This window comes from Herpailurus yagouaroundi, unplaced genomic scaffold, assembly GCF_014898765.1.
Source record: "Herpailurus yagouaroundi ecotype Mexico unplaced genomic scaffold, PumYag 28, whole genome shotgun sequence".
NCBI classification, from domain to species: domain Eukaryota; kingdom Metazoa; phylum Chordata; class Mammalia; order Carnivora; family Felidae; genus Herpailurus; species Herpailurus yagouaroundi.
The window spans coordinates 12,160,976-12,175,370 of NW_024412376.1; the positions used below are offsets into that span (position 1 = coordinate 12,160,976).

Here is a 14,395-nt window from a genome sequence, read left to right on the forward strand (position 1 = left end):
CACCATAACAAATGTGATAACAATGAAAAAATTTGAAATGTTGTGGGAATTACCAAAATGTGACCCAGAGACACAAAGTGACCAAATGCTGTTGGAAAAAAGTGCTGATGGCCTTGCTCAATGCAAGGTTGCCACAAGCCTTCAATCTGTAAATAAGGCAGTATGTAAGAAATGCAATAAAGCAAAGCACAATGAAATGAGATATACCTGTATAAATTTCAAAAAAATACTGACCAACTTATATTCCAGGAGTATATTTTAAAAAGAAAAAAACTGATCAAATAAGATTTATCACAAGAGTAAAGGATGGTTAAATGTGAGAAAAGCTGGGGGTCTGGGCGGCTCAGTTAAGTGTCTGACTCTTGATTTTGGCTCTGGTCGTGATCTCATGGTTCATGGGTTTGAGCCCCACTTTGGGCTCTGTGCTGACAGTGCAGAGCCTGCTTGGGATACTCTCTCTCTCTCTCTCTCTCTCTCTCTCTCTCTCTCTCTCGCGCGCGCGCGCACGTGCTCTCTCTGCCCCACTCATGCTCTCTCTCTCAAAATAACTTAAAAAAAAATGTGAGAAAAGCTAATACTACAATTCATTACATTACTGGTTTAAAGGAAATAAATCACATGATCATCTCACAGACTGGAAGAAGCACTTGATAAGGTATAATGTCTACATCTGACTTTTAAAAATAAGAAAATTAGGAACAGAGGAGAAACTCCCTAACCTGATAGACAAAAACCAGTAGGAAGCCATCCTATTTAATGAAGAAGCTACAAAAGCATTCCCTTTAAAATCTGATATAAGAAAAGGCTGCCACTGTCATCACTTCTGTTTACATGGGACTAGAATATGTGATTGTAAGACAGGAAAACAAAATAAAAGATAAAAAGATTGAAAGAAAAGTGACAAAATTGTTACTTCTTTGCAGATAATATTATCATTAGTAGATAAATACTAGAATATAAGAATTCAGTATGTTGTTGAACACCAGATCAATAGGAAAATTAGTACTGAGGCTTTCCAGTCAGTAAAAGCTAGTTCTCTTCTGCCCTTTGGGATGGGATGCTGTACTTTTGTGGGCCTCAGTTCTCCTCTAACTCTCCATTCTTATTCAAGATTATTTTTCTTCCTTCTACCTTCTATTGGTAAATGTCCCTCACAGCTCATCAGTCTTTCCCCTTAGGCTCTTTACATACTTTAAAAAATCTGATGCTCTAATTTGTCTCAGGCTTGCTGTCACATCCAAGTTCCAGTTCTAGATTTTCATCTGTCCCCGGTGTTCACTCAAATTGCTATGCATCATACTCACTACTCCCTTCTAAAACCAGAACCCCCTTTGTCAACTCCTTCTTGTCAGGTGGGTAAGTGTCATCATTACCATTCTCAATATCATCTTGGCATGAAATCTCTGGCCTGTATTTTTCCCACCCTGGAGACAGCAAGCATTCAATAAGTATTTGTTGAAATAAAGACCTGCCAATGTTTTCTTTGTCATTCCATTCTTACCACTTCAGGCTTAATCCAAAGCCTCACTCTGCTATGCTTATTAGATCACTAAAGCAGCCTATTTTTTCTACCTAGGGAAGTTCCACTCAAGTAGACCAGTGGTTGGCCTTTTCTGTAAAGTCTAAAGCAGAACTTTGCTGGTACAGTGTGCAAGTAGCCATAAACCATCCATAACCAAATGGATGTGGCTGTACTGCAAGAAGACATCATTTATAAAAACAGGTAGCAAGCCAAATTTGGTCCATGGACAATAGCTTGCTGACCTCAGAAGCTGACTGTTAAGTTTTTCAAACCTAAACTTTTCTTATCCTTGCTAATTCAATGCAGAATCCAATTATCATTGCAGCGCCCAGGTGGCTCAGTCGGTTGAGTATCCAACTCTTGGTTCTGGCTCAGGTCATGATCCCAGGGTCGTGGGAGCGAGCCCCTGCTTAGGATTCTCTCTCTCTGCCCCTGTTCTCTGCTTATGCTCTCTCTCTCTCTCTCAAAAAAAAAAAAAAAAAGAATCCGATTATCTGGGTGAAAGGAAATCGAATTCATTATCTTTTTTATATACAACACTGGTTGCCAGCTTGAAATTAAAATTAATTACTTAGGTATGTTGCTCATTACTTTCAAGACCTTATTTTCCCTTTAAATTTACGAACCTTGGAAGAATAATTTACTGGAAATTACATCAGTAGTACTGTAAAGCCTTTGATCTAAGCAGGACAAATCGGAAGAGTTGGCAGCCAAATAATTTTTCTGTCTTTTATGGAAGAATATATCAAGAATGATAGAAGCTGCCAATAAAGTATTTTGATTCAATGAAGCAGATTAAGATGACATTGATGGGCTTTTGATTTCAATAAGCGGGAAAGGCCCAGAATTCTGCTAGCTATAGGAAAAAAAAAAAGCAACTTGTCCCCTCCTCTAGACCTGGAGATGAAATTTGATTATAAAAGAAGGTATGAAAAAAACCAATACATGGTGACAGATCATAAGCATCCTATTGTTCTAGACCTACAGCAGGCATTTTTCCTCTTCGTATTAAAATAAGATATGGGCTTCCCCAAGTTATCTATCTACATATCCATCCATCAGCTAACTATCTGATTTCTGCCCCTCCTTTACAAACACGGAAAGAATCAGGATTTATGAAATGGACAATAAATTCATTACAAATACCTAAAAAGGAACAAACAATACATTTGTAACAATGGGTACGTATGTACTTAGCTTCTTGCCAAATATGACTTAACAAATGACTAAGCTAAAATCTTCTAATAGCTTCCCTCTACACGTTTAAATAAAATACATTAAGGAGCGCCTGGGTGGCTCAGTCGTTAAGTGTCCAACTTCGACTCAGGTCATGATCTCATGATTTGTCAGTTCAAGCCCCGCATAGGGCTCTGTGCTGACAGCTCAGAGCCTGGAGCCTGCTTCAGATTCTGTCTTCCTCTCTCTCTGCTGCTTCCCTCTCTCCCTCTCCCTCTCTCTCAAATAAACATTGAAAAATAAATAAAATACATTAAAATAAAATCCAAATTTCTCATCATGGTCAACAAAGTTCCACCTCACCTGGCTGTGCTCATTTCATGGACACCCCTGCTGACAGCATGCTGCAATCACAATGGCCCCTCCTTGCTCTTCTGAACATAGATTCATGAGCTAGGACTTTGCCTGTGGGTCACCATGGACACTCTAATACCTAATGAATGCTTGACACATACATAGTAGACCCTTAGTAAAGAAATAATTAACATCTGCTGAGTAAATGGGTGACCATTTCTGTTGTATATCAGGCTATGGTTATTGAAAGTGGTGGGAAATCTCAAAATCCTAGAGATGGACCCAAAGGCAGCAGGATCTTACAGAGGACCTTGCAATCCTAAACACTGGGACATGGGAAATCTACCTTTCAGGAAGAGTGTCTTAACATAAGATTTCAGTTAAGCAAGATAAGCTCTAGAGATCTGCTATACAACACTGTACTGTAGTCAACAATAATGTATAGTTATAAAAATTATTAAAACGGTAGATTTCATGTTAAGCATTCTTACCAAAATAACAATAAATTTTTTTTTTTTTTTTTAAATAGGACACATGTAGAAACCAAAATTAGGAAGATTTAAAAACAACTGATGATGTTCTGGATACATTATCAATTTGGGTTCAGTAACCAAAACACTGAACTGTTAAAAGAGAATCAGAACTACCTGGGGATGTGTGGTAAGTAAGGAGGATCCGGAGACATAGGATACTTTCTCATAATGGGACTGGATAATCCAGTTGGAGCTTCCAAGGGCATAGCCTGAGCTTAGTGGAGTCACCTGAACTGCACCAAAAAGCTCCTAGAAAAGAACCACAGTAAGAGAATGTGTGATGAGCTTTCAGCAGTACAGTCATACCAGATAAGTCTTTGCAGGAAAAAAGAAAAAAGAAACAAATCAAAAAACTCAGAAATATCCTTCTCTACTTAGATATAGAAATTTTAAAGTAAAACAGAAAGTATAAAGCAAAAAAAAAAAAAATCAATGGAGACCAGATGGTAGACCCAGAAAGCAATCCTTACCCCCTGAGTTTCAGAATATCTACATTTACCAGGCACTCAGGCCTCACTCATGAAAAGACTGAGGCAATAGATTTATTTTTTTAAATAAAGAGGCAATAGATTACCAGCAACACCAAAGACACAAATACTTGGGTTTTCTTTTTCTTTTTTTAGGTTAGGCATTAATTGCCTGGTTGTTCTATACTGAGTGGCTCGGGGCCTAAGTTAACAAAAATGGGGACACTTACTATCAGGTCAGAGCTCAAAAGTTATACCTGCCAACAAATCGCTTCTTGATCTGTTTTATGCTCTTGTATTATTTCACTTGTCCAAAATCTATAAAGCTGCACTCACTGTTCTCAAGTGAATAGGATGAGATGTCTTTCTCATGACTCATTACATGCTGGTCAGTAGAATGCTGGCTAATGATGGGGAATGTAAGGGTTAGGAAAGAACACAACTATCAGCCTGGAGGGTGGAAGACAGAGGATAATGACAATTGCTCTGTTTTTTCACCTTGTACAAGATTCTCAGTAACTGAATGGCCGAAGAAAGGGAACGAGAAGATCCTCCCAAAGGGTAACAGGATGAATCAAAAGCATTCATGCATCACTTAAAACCATATTAACACTCACAATTTTCTGAGAATATCCCACCAGCTGGATTTTGCTAAGGGCAGAGTTCACCTCTTGCATTGTATAACATCTTCTCCAGGTTGATACTTCGACTGCGTCCTTGAGTGGAGAAGGCAGCAGCCTGTAAATGCATCACAATGCCAACGCTATGTTATCACGAAATCCTTTCAAGTAATTTGTCCACTTTATCTGAGTTATTACAACTTACTGGCATATAACTGCCTCCAGGATTCTTTTTTATTTTTATTTTAATTTTTTAAAGTTTTTTTCATTTTTTTGAGAGAGAGACACAGAGAGTGAGTTGGGGGAGATGCTGATAGAGAGGGAGAGAGAGAATCCCAAGCAGGCTCTGCACCATCAGCATGGAGCCTGATGTGGGGCTTGAACTAAAGAACTGTGAGATCATGACCTGAGCTGAAACCAAGAGTCGGAGGCTTAATCAACTGAGCCACTCAGGCACCCTGACAGGATTCTTTTATAATCATTTTTATTTCTGTAAGGGTGGTAGTACTGCCCCCCTTTCACTTCTGAGTCCTCTCTCTTTTTTCTTGGTCTAGCTAAAAGTTTTTCAGTTTTGTTGATCCTTTTTTAAAAAACCCTAACTTTTCTCTATTTTTCTATTCTCCATTCTGTTTATCGAGCACAAAGCTGGATATGTTTTTTTTAATTTAGTCTGACCATCTCTGCCATTTGGACTGCTTAATACATTCACATTTATTATTGATATAGTTGGATTATGTTTCCCAATTTAACTTTTGTTTTCTGTGTGCCTCAGGTCTTTTTTTCCCCCTCTGTTCCTCCTTTACTACTTTACTACTGATGCAGCCTTTTAATTTCCTTCACAATGTTTCACTGTATTTTTTTTCCTTAGTGATTGTTCTAGGGCTTATCATATAGATCTTAACAAAGAGCATTTCAATAGGACATTTCAACTGCTCCTCCCTGTTCACGAGTGATATATGAAATACACTTTACTCATAGGTCTGCAAAGCTATAGAAAGGGACTGAGTTAAACACAGCTGAAGCTTGGCATAAGGGAGGAAAATAAAACACAATTTGTGACCTTTCAGATTAGCATCAGGAGTATCTCTTAAAACAAGCAAACAAAAATTTGTCATTAGAAAAACACTGTATTGTTTGCTGTAACAGACTCAGTAACAGAACTGAGAGAGGGACTTCCCTGAGATTCTCTGTACAAATAGGTCAAGGATTTTCTGGTGAACTGAAAGTGTGCATTAGTTCTGTTCTCTCTCCTTAAATACCACTGAATATAGTAAAGGGCCACACACACACACACACACACACACACACACACCCACACACACACCTCTTTAAGACAGAATGAGAGAAGAGACATGGCAACAGCATTTTAGAAAGTGGAAAGTAGGAAGACAAAAAACTGACTTAGCAGACACAGGAAAGTTTAATTCAAGCAATTTATACTGCAGAACCCATAAAAAGCTCAGCAATCTGAAACAATAGGTATATCTGGAAGTGAGACTGAAGGTGAGTCTAAAAACAAGGGGATTTGTTGAAAAAAACTGATGAGAAATGGAACCTTCCAATTCTCCTCCTCTATTCCATATAGCTCAGCACTGCCTCTTCTCCTCCCAGGCATGTTGCTAGAGGTTATTCTCTGGAGAGAATAAAAATGAGGGTCTGGACTAGGGGAAACCAGCAACTGGAAGCAGCTCTGTTATTTTTGTTTCTTTTAAATTTTTTTTAATGTTTATTTTTGAGAGACAGAGAGAGTGCAAGCAGGGAAGGGGCGCAGCACACACGCGCGCGCGCACGCACACACACACACACACACACACACACACACACACACACACACAATCCGAAGCAGGCTCCAAGCTGTCAGCACAGAGGCCAATGTAGGGCTCGAACTCATGAACCATGAGATCATGACCTGAGCCGAAGTCAGATGCTCAACCAACTGAGCCACTCAGGTGCCCCTAGAAGAAGCTTTATTAAGCAAAGTTTATATACCAAGAGTAACAATTTTCTTCTCCTCATATGGCTCCCAGAACACTATCAGTCAGGCTTATATCCTCCAGGGGGGGTAGGAGACCAGAAGAAACTTCTCTGAAAAATCTGATCAGTACCAAAGAAAACAATCAACTAAAAGATACCGCCACTGGGGGTTTCATGATAAAAAGGCCCAACCAGATAACAGAATGGTGAAGTCTATAATTCAGCAAGACTTAACTCATGGTACACAGATTTTCTAATTAGTTTTTTTACTGTCCAACTCTTTTTAAAAAAATCTTTGTTTTATCTGCAACATGAGCCAAGAACCAAGGATTACCATACATGTGAGGAAGGTCTCTAAAACGATAAAGGCCAAAACAAATGAAGGGAGGAGGACAGGAAATAAATTAGGCTGGTAGAATAAAACTTAAAAAAATACTATCATTATGATCCTTAGATAAACAAGATAGTATATCTAAGAAAAGAGAAGAGACTTTTTAAAAAAGAGGGGTAATGAGAAAAAGCTTAGACATAAAAATATAACAGCAGAGAGACAATGAAATCATGCCAACATATCAAAATTTCAAAATAAGTTAAAAACATAAAAAAAATTATACAAGACACAAAAGAACCACATAAAACAAAAATCAGGCAAGGAAGATGCAACATTCAGAGCACAGGAGTCCCTAACAGAAATCCAAGCCAAATACTAAAAACTCTAATTGCTAAAATAAAAAGAGGCTTGAAACTACACACTGAAAGAACCGAACACATACCTGAAATACTGACCCAGAAGAACACAAGATACATTCTGGGAAAATATTTACACTATAAATAAAACAAACTTTGGGGGCAACTAGGCAAAAAGAGCAAGTGACTTACAAAGGAGAAAAATATGATACCAGAGTTTCAACAGCAATGCTGTTTTACTCAAAGAAAACAGAGTAAAATATTTAAGACATCAAAGCAAGAAAATGCAAGCCAAAGATTATACAACTAGCAAAACTGACTTTCAAGGTCACTGAGCACAGATAAACAATTATTAACCTGCAAGAACTCAGGGAATATTGTTCTCATGATCCCATCCTGAGACAGCTTCTGAAGAATGAGTTTCCGATAACCAAATTGACTACAGAAACATCAATGTATCAGCTGAGCGTTTATGTGCAGTTTTCCAGAAGTAAGGCCAAATGAAGGTTCAGAGGGAGAGAGGATAGAATGTGAGGGCTGTATGTTCTGATAATATAAATATAATAAAATCATGAAAAAAAGGGAAGGACAAATACATATGCTCCTTCCTTTGAATGACAACCTAGAAACAACAACCAATCAGAAGTAAGGAGTATTGTTAGCAACCAGAACAGGAGCTTAAAATTCCATTTCCAACTAAAAGAATACAGAGTTTTTTAGAGAAATGGGGGCTTCCAGATTTAGGACAGGGAATAAACAAGAGGAGTGTTAAACTAGATTAGCAAGGAAACAAAGGGTACATACAAAGGTCACAATAAAAGGACACAGTGGACAGCATGAAAAGGCTCACTGTCCAAAGATGGGAAAATCTGAGCTGCAAAAAGACAATATTGGAATGGGTCAAAATCCATGACATATGTGTCAGAGTGGATTATAATTAGATTGGGGCACGGAGAGGGGTTTCTGAGTTACTGGAAATCTTCTATTTTAGGCCTGAGTAGCAGTTATAAGGATGGTTGCTTTATAGTAATTTATTAACTATATATTATCTGTTTTTTATTTGTATATTACAATAGCAGTTCATTTAAAAAATAGAAAAAACTATGCCCAAATAAGAAATTATAATAGCAGAAATGAAAAACTCATGGATAGGTTGGGAGGTAAAGAGAATTTCTCAGACGAAAGAGCAAACAAAAACAAAGGGATGGAAAAAGAAGACAGAAAAAAAACCTGAGTTCCTGTCCAAGAGGTTCAACATCTAAGTGTTAAGAATTCCAGAAAGAAAGAACAGACAACACAAGGGAGAACATTTTAAAAACAAAAAAATTTTTTTGGCAAAATTGAAGTTCTTAACTTTTCAGACTTAAAGTTTTTATAAAGCAAACATGCTTTCTAAAAAAACAAAACAATATTTTAAGCTCTGTAGACCACATTCTGTCGCATCATTCAACCTAGCTATGCAATGCCACAGAAAATATGTAAATGCATGAATGTGGCTGTATGCCAACAGAACTTTACTTATAAAAACTGGCAGGACACATTTGGCCCACAAAACAGGGGCTTGGCCACAGTTGCAACCTCTGTTCTAGATAAGGACCCACTAAGTACTCAGCCCATGAATGAAAACTGTCCCTTAGTAAAACCACATCATCATGATTTTCTTTCTTTCTTTTTTTTTTTTAAATATCATCGTGAGTTTAAGGAACAAAGAGGATATTCTAAGTTTTCACAGAGGAGTAAGAGGGATACATATCACAGATTTAGACTCAGAATAGTACTGGACTTTTCAACAGCACTTCTGGAAGCTAGAGAAAATTATATCAAAGCCGGATTTCTATCCATTGGAGGGTGAGGGCACAACAAAGGCATTTTAGATGTGCAGTGTCTCAGAAAGTTTGCCTCCCATGCACTCTTCCTCAGGAAATTAGTAGGGAATGTGCCTGGCAAAATGAAGGCATGAACAAAAAAAAGACCCAGAAAACAGAGGTTGCAACAGAAGAAAGAGGTGAGGATCTCTTCAGGATAATGGTGAAGAAAATCCTACATGGAGAGCCATGCTGCAGGCCCAAGAGCAGCTGAGATCAGATGGGGGAAAGAGAAGGTTCTGGGAGAGAATTTCCAAGAAGATAAAACTGTTACAACACACTGAGTTTGAACATACTGAGGAGAGACTTGTACAAAGAGACAGGTTGGAGATAAATTAGTAAGAAGTGTATAGGAAACTAAGCAGACAAGATCATTACTAACTCAAGGGAAAACAAAAAGTTGTACAAGAAAGAAAAGTAATCCTAACAATGTTATAAGGCCAGGGAGTTGCATTTATACAGTCAGAATAATGTAAACACTGAATAGAGGTTTAGCTAACCTAGCACATGGATCACGCTGTCCCAATTCTCCTTACCTTTGTTTCTCCAGCAAAAAATATTAATAATCCTTCTTTTTACCTTCTGCATAAACACACTCATGAAGATTTTATTTCACTTATCTGTCCTACATACACTGGATTGCTTTAGGTTTTACAATATTTATTCAATAAATATTTAGCCCTGACTATGGCCATAGCACTGAAGTCCTATAAGGGCTAGAACAGGCACAACATAAAGGCTTCTGCTCATAAGGAGTTTAAGTCTAAAACATTTTTACAACAGTACAAGGCAATAAAAAGATGTCAAAAGCCATGAGTCATCCCTGCCTGCAGACTTGCCTTCTCTCACTGAAGGGTCTAAAAGATATATTGAAAATGCAAATCCACACACACACACACACACACACACACACACGCCCACCCACCCACCCTTCCTCCCCTTTTTCACTTTAATGCTTCCCATTACATTCAGAATAAAATCCAAGGCTCTTAGCATGACTTTATAAGGCCCTTCTTTATCTGGGTCCTGCCTCAGCCTTTGTTCTGTATACTGAGCTATAAACAGCTCTCTTGGTGCCAGGCTTCCCCCAGCCTGTAACCTATCATGTTGTCTCCTCTTCATATTTTGTGTGGACAACACTTACTCCTTTAAAATCTAGACAGCTTCTTTTTCTCAGGTCTTGTGACAGTGGTCAAGGCCAGGTACACATCCTATGTTCTCTTTGGGAGAATGGCCTAACTGTGTATCAGAGACAGGGAAGTGGTACAGGAGAGCCCCTTGGATGCAGCTACTGGTAGGGGCTGCTGCTACTGCTTCCCTTTTCCTTTCACACCCCTGTTGACTCTCTGACAACTATTTGGAGGAAGGAGAGGTTTCTCTCAGAGGCACCTGATGGAAGAAACAGGATTTACAGTCTTGTCTGGATATAAATCCCAGCATTACTTCTTCACCTCTGAGCCTCAGTTTCCTTATTTGTGAAACTGGGAGAGCAGCACCTCTAGAAGAATTTAGAGTTGTTCTGTGAGGGGTAAATAGTATAATGTACATGAATGTCTGGCAGAGAACAGATGCTGAATAAAGATGGTCTCTAACCACTCCCTCCCCCAACTCCTCCCCTCCCAAAACACAGCCAACACAGCTCCAGGAACATATGCATTTTCCAACAGTATCAGAGTAAACTTCAGCCCAGGGTGATTTACTTCAATGAGCAGCACTGCTCTATAGGGTCTCAAGAAAGAACCCAAGCTACTCCCCTGCTTTAGCTTCTTCTTTAAATTCCTCAGGATCAGGGAGCTTCATGGTTTGGGCACCCTAGTGCTGACCTTCATAAAAATAAAGACTTCTTACTTTGGGCTGGGTAGGAGAAGAAGGGTTTGTTTCTAAGCTTTAAGCCAGAGCTGGAAGGCTATTATGGGAGTGGCTTGAGAGGGTGGGGAGGATGAAAAATAACACTTGCAGCCCAATCACATCTTTCAACTTAGGTGAATTTGTCTTACACTGCCCTCAGCTTTGCCAAGGTGCTGCAACAGAGTCATCTCTGTTAGAGGTGGAGCAAAAAGTCATACTCAAGGCTAGATTCAACCCGCTTTCCTTACAGTGAACCTTCTTCCCATCCCTTGACAACCAGTACGGCCATTACCCGAAACAACTTTCTGGGCTTTACTTTCTTCCCTTGAGGACCCTTCCCAGCATACTCTCCCCTTGCCATCTGGGACAATGTCCTCTACAAATTAAGCAGATTAAAATATGAAACAGTCTTTCTCAAGACGAGGCATTTGGCTAATGTTTCCTTCACTCTCTGTTGGAGATTAAACAATCATATATTCAACCTCTAGAATAAGCCAGCAAATGCTGAGCCCTTGATAAGGGAAAAAGGGAAGACCAAAGATGTGAAATATCTATTACTTTTGTCTTCAACAGTCCAGAACCTACTTCTGAAGAAATTACTAGAGTGTAGAGAATAACAATTTCCTTAAGCAAAACAAAAGACTTGTGAAAAATTCAGGTATATTTCAACTTGGATCTTCTCTCATCTTCCTGTTAGGGCAAATGGCATAGAAATAATAAACTTATGTTCCAGAGAAACTGAGGAAAGCATCTGTTTATAAAGAAACATTCATGATGATTTTTTAATAACTAGTTTAGGAGAGCACTGTTGGGAAGGAGATAATAGCCTTGTTAAATACAACAATAAAAACAATAACATATATGTTTTTATTCCATTATATCGTATTACTCACACCATAGTATCTTTTTGCATTTTTGTATCCTGACTGAGCAGTGCCCAACACAAAAGACACTCACAAAATAAAAATGTCTGTTCACTTGTTGCCCCAGGAAAGGTAGGAACCAGTGAGTCAATTATTGACAAGTTCTGTCCAAAGTGCACCAATAACTTTGGCTAGAGAGCCCTATGACAGTGTGTGAGGAGGTGAGAACTTCAGGGAAGAACCAACCAGTGAGCCAGAAGAGGAAGGCTATGCAGGTCCCAAGGACTCTGGTCTCGAGTCTGACCTGCTCAGTGTAGGGTTTTATGGCAGGCAGCTTCTAACATGGTCCTAAGGATCCCTGGCCTTCTGTATTCACTCCCTTGTGTGGTTCCCCTCCCCAGAGGGTGGGCTGGACCTAGTGGTTTGCTTCAAGTGAAGAGAATATGACAAAACTGAAGGGATGTCACTTCTTCTAAGATTAGTTTACTAATGACTGTGACTTCCATCTTGCCCATATTCTCTCTTTTGTCCTCTTGCTCACTATGATGAAACCGCCGTGAGACGCTCTGTGGAGAGGTCCACACACAAGGGCCTGAAGGAGGCTTCAGTCCATCACCTGTGAAGAACAGAACTGTGCCATCACCCATGTGAGTGATTCCTTCCCAGTGGAGCCAGAGAGAGGTGAAGCTCTTGTAGGCGACTCAGAACAGACAACCCAGTGTTATTCATAAATTATAGTTTTCTGGATCACATGTTAGCACAGAACCCATGTTTAAATACCTTAACTAAGTCTGGGCTTTCCTGAGGTCTCCTCAATGACATTTTTACAAGCACTAATTATACAGAACTTCTGTAGAAGGGTATTCTTCATATCCAATTTAACTTCAATTTTTGCTTATTTTGGTTGCAACATTGAGCGATTTACTTAACCTTTTCTTTCCACCATATTTCTAAACTGAGGGTAAAATACTTCCTTCAAAGATTGTTGTGAGGACTACAGCAAATGTGTTATATATATATATATATATGTATTATCATCATATATAGGATAATCAGTGCTTTATGAAATTTAGCTTTTTAATGAAATTCAATCACTTTAGCTCCCCCCTTATACTTAAATTCTTGGGGTATCTTATTCTGGTACCTTTTATTGAGTACACTATTTTTCAGATTTAAAACTAATTATTTGTCATTTTTCTATTGGGAAATATCCAGAGGTTTCCTTTTTCATACAGGTTTGGTCACAAAATTTCCACAATTTTGGTGAATTTCCTATCAGCTGCAGAAGAGATTTAAACTAGGAATTAGTCAAATACACTGGTGGCTTTTTCAAATGACCAAAGTTTCAATAATCTTTTCTACAATGTTAATTTCCAATTCTTTTCTCTCTTTCCTGGTATGCACTGGCTGGTTTGAACCAATCCAGTCACTTCTCAATCATGCCGTGTTGCCCTGTTTTTGCCTCTACCCTTCCTTTATCTTAGAATTGCCTCTTCCCTCTTTGAAACTCTACTTAAATCTGCCAAGTCCAGTGTAAGTCTGGCCACTTAGTATATAATCTTTGCTTGACAAGCTCCTTGGGTACAGGGATTATGTCTTAAACTTTTGGGGGCATTTTCCTGCAAACTTATCATGATGCCAGGCACTTGGCAGTTAGTCAGTAAGTCGTCTGAATTCCATATTTATATTCACAAATTCCTTTTATTGACACCCTTTTCTTACTCCTTTGCGATATTTAGCCACTTGGTCACTACTTCCTTATACTTCCTAACATCTAACCTAACTTTCCCTAAAATTCTGCTTGTGCTTACCTGAGGCTGTAATTATAGAGAGGGATTTATAGAGCCCGTCGAAACTATTAAGATGATTGGCTGATTCAGGAAAAGTTGGATAAAGAAACCCAGTGGGAACTAGTTCTATTTTTTCTGGCTTTCTAATTTATCAAAGTCAAGTTCTCAGAGTCTAAATGTTTAATAAGTACTTTCTAAAAGATTTCATTGTTTTGTTTTTTCTTATCACACTTGAGTACTTAAGAAACTTTCCCCCAGTGTTCTGACATCATGCCAGAGCTCTGCTGTCTCTTCTTCCATCCTACCAGCATCCAACAAGCAGCAAAGACCAAGTGTTTGTGTTAAAGAGTTAAGACTTTTAAGTCCATAGGGACCACTTAAAAGCTTAGAGATAAAACACTGGTTGGGTTTTTTCTGAGTGTGTGATGAATGAAGGAATCTGCAAAATGAATGTAAGAGCAGAATACAAAGAATATAAGCAACAGCAACGTCTTTTCCCTCTCATTACAGGAAAGTGTGCTTAATATACATGTGAATGGGGTGGGGTGGAGATGTTTTAGCAGAGTGATGATCTATGTGGAGTTTACTAAAGTGGAGCTTGATAATCAAGCATTTCTCAATATTTCTTTTTAAGTTTATATGAGAGAGAAAAAGCACGTGAGCAGCGGAGGGGGTGGGGGCGAAGGAGTGAGACAG

General features: G+C 38.7%; 1 protein-coding gene across 3 annotated transcripts in view; it reads right to left on the reverse strand.

Annotated features, from left to right (window-relative positions):
- INTS9 (integrator complex subunit 9) overlaps positions 1-14,395 on the reverse strand; it is a 102,215-nt gene that overhangs the window by 31,972 nt on the left and 55,848 nt on the right. For 2 of the 3 annotated variants that reach the window (XM_040467734.1, XM_040467895.1), the window contains exons 7-8: positions 4,670-4,790; positions 3,700-3,834 (exon numbers count right to left, since the gene is read on the reverse strand). In XM_040467734.1, the coding sequence (XP_040323668.1) occupies positions 3,700-3,834; positions 4,670-4,790 (256 nt within the window). The remainder of the gene's footprint in view (positions 1-3,699; positions 3,835-4,669; positions 4,791-14,395) is intronic. The other variant, XM_040467822.1, reaches the window with a different exon arrangement.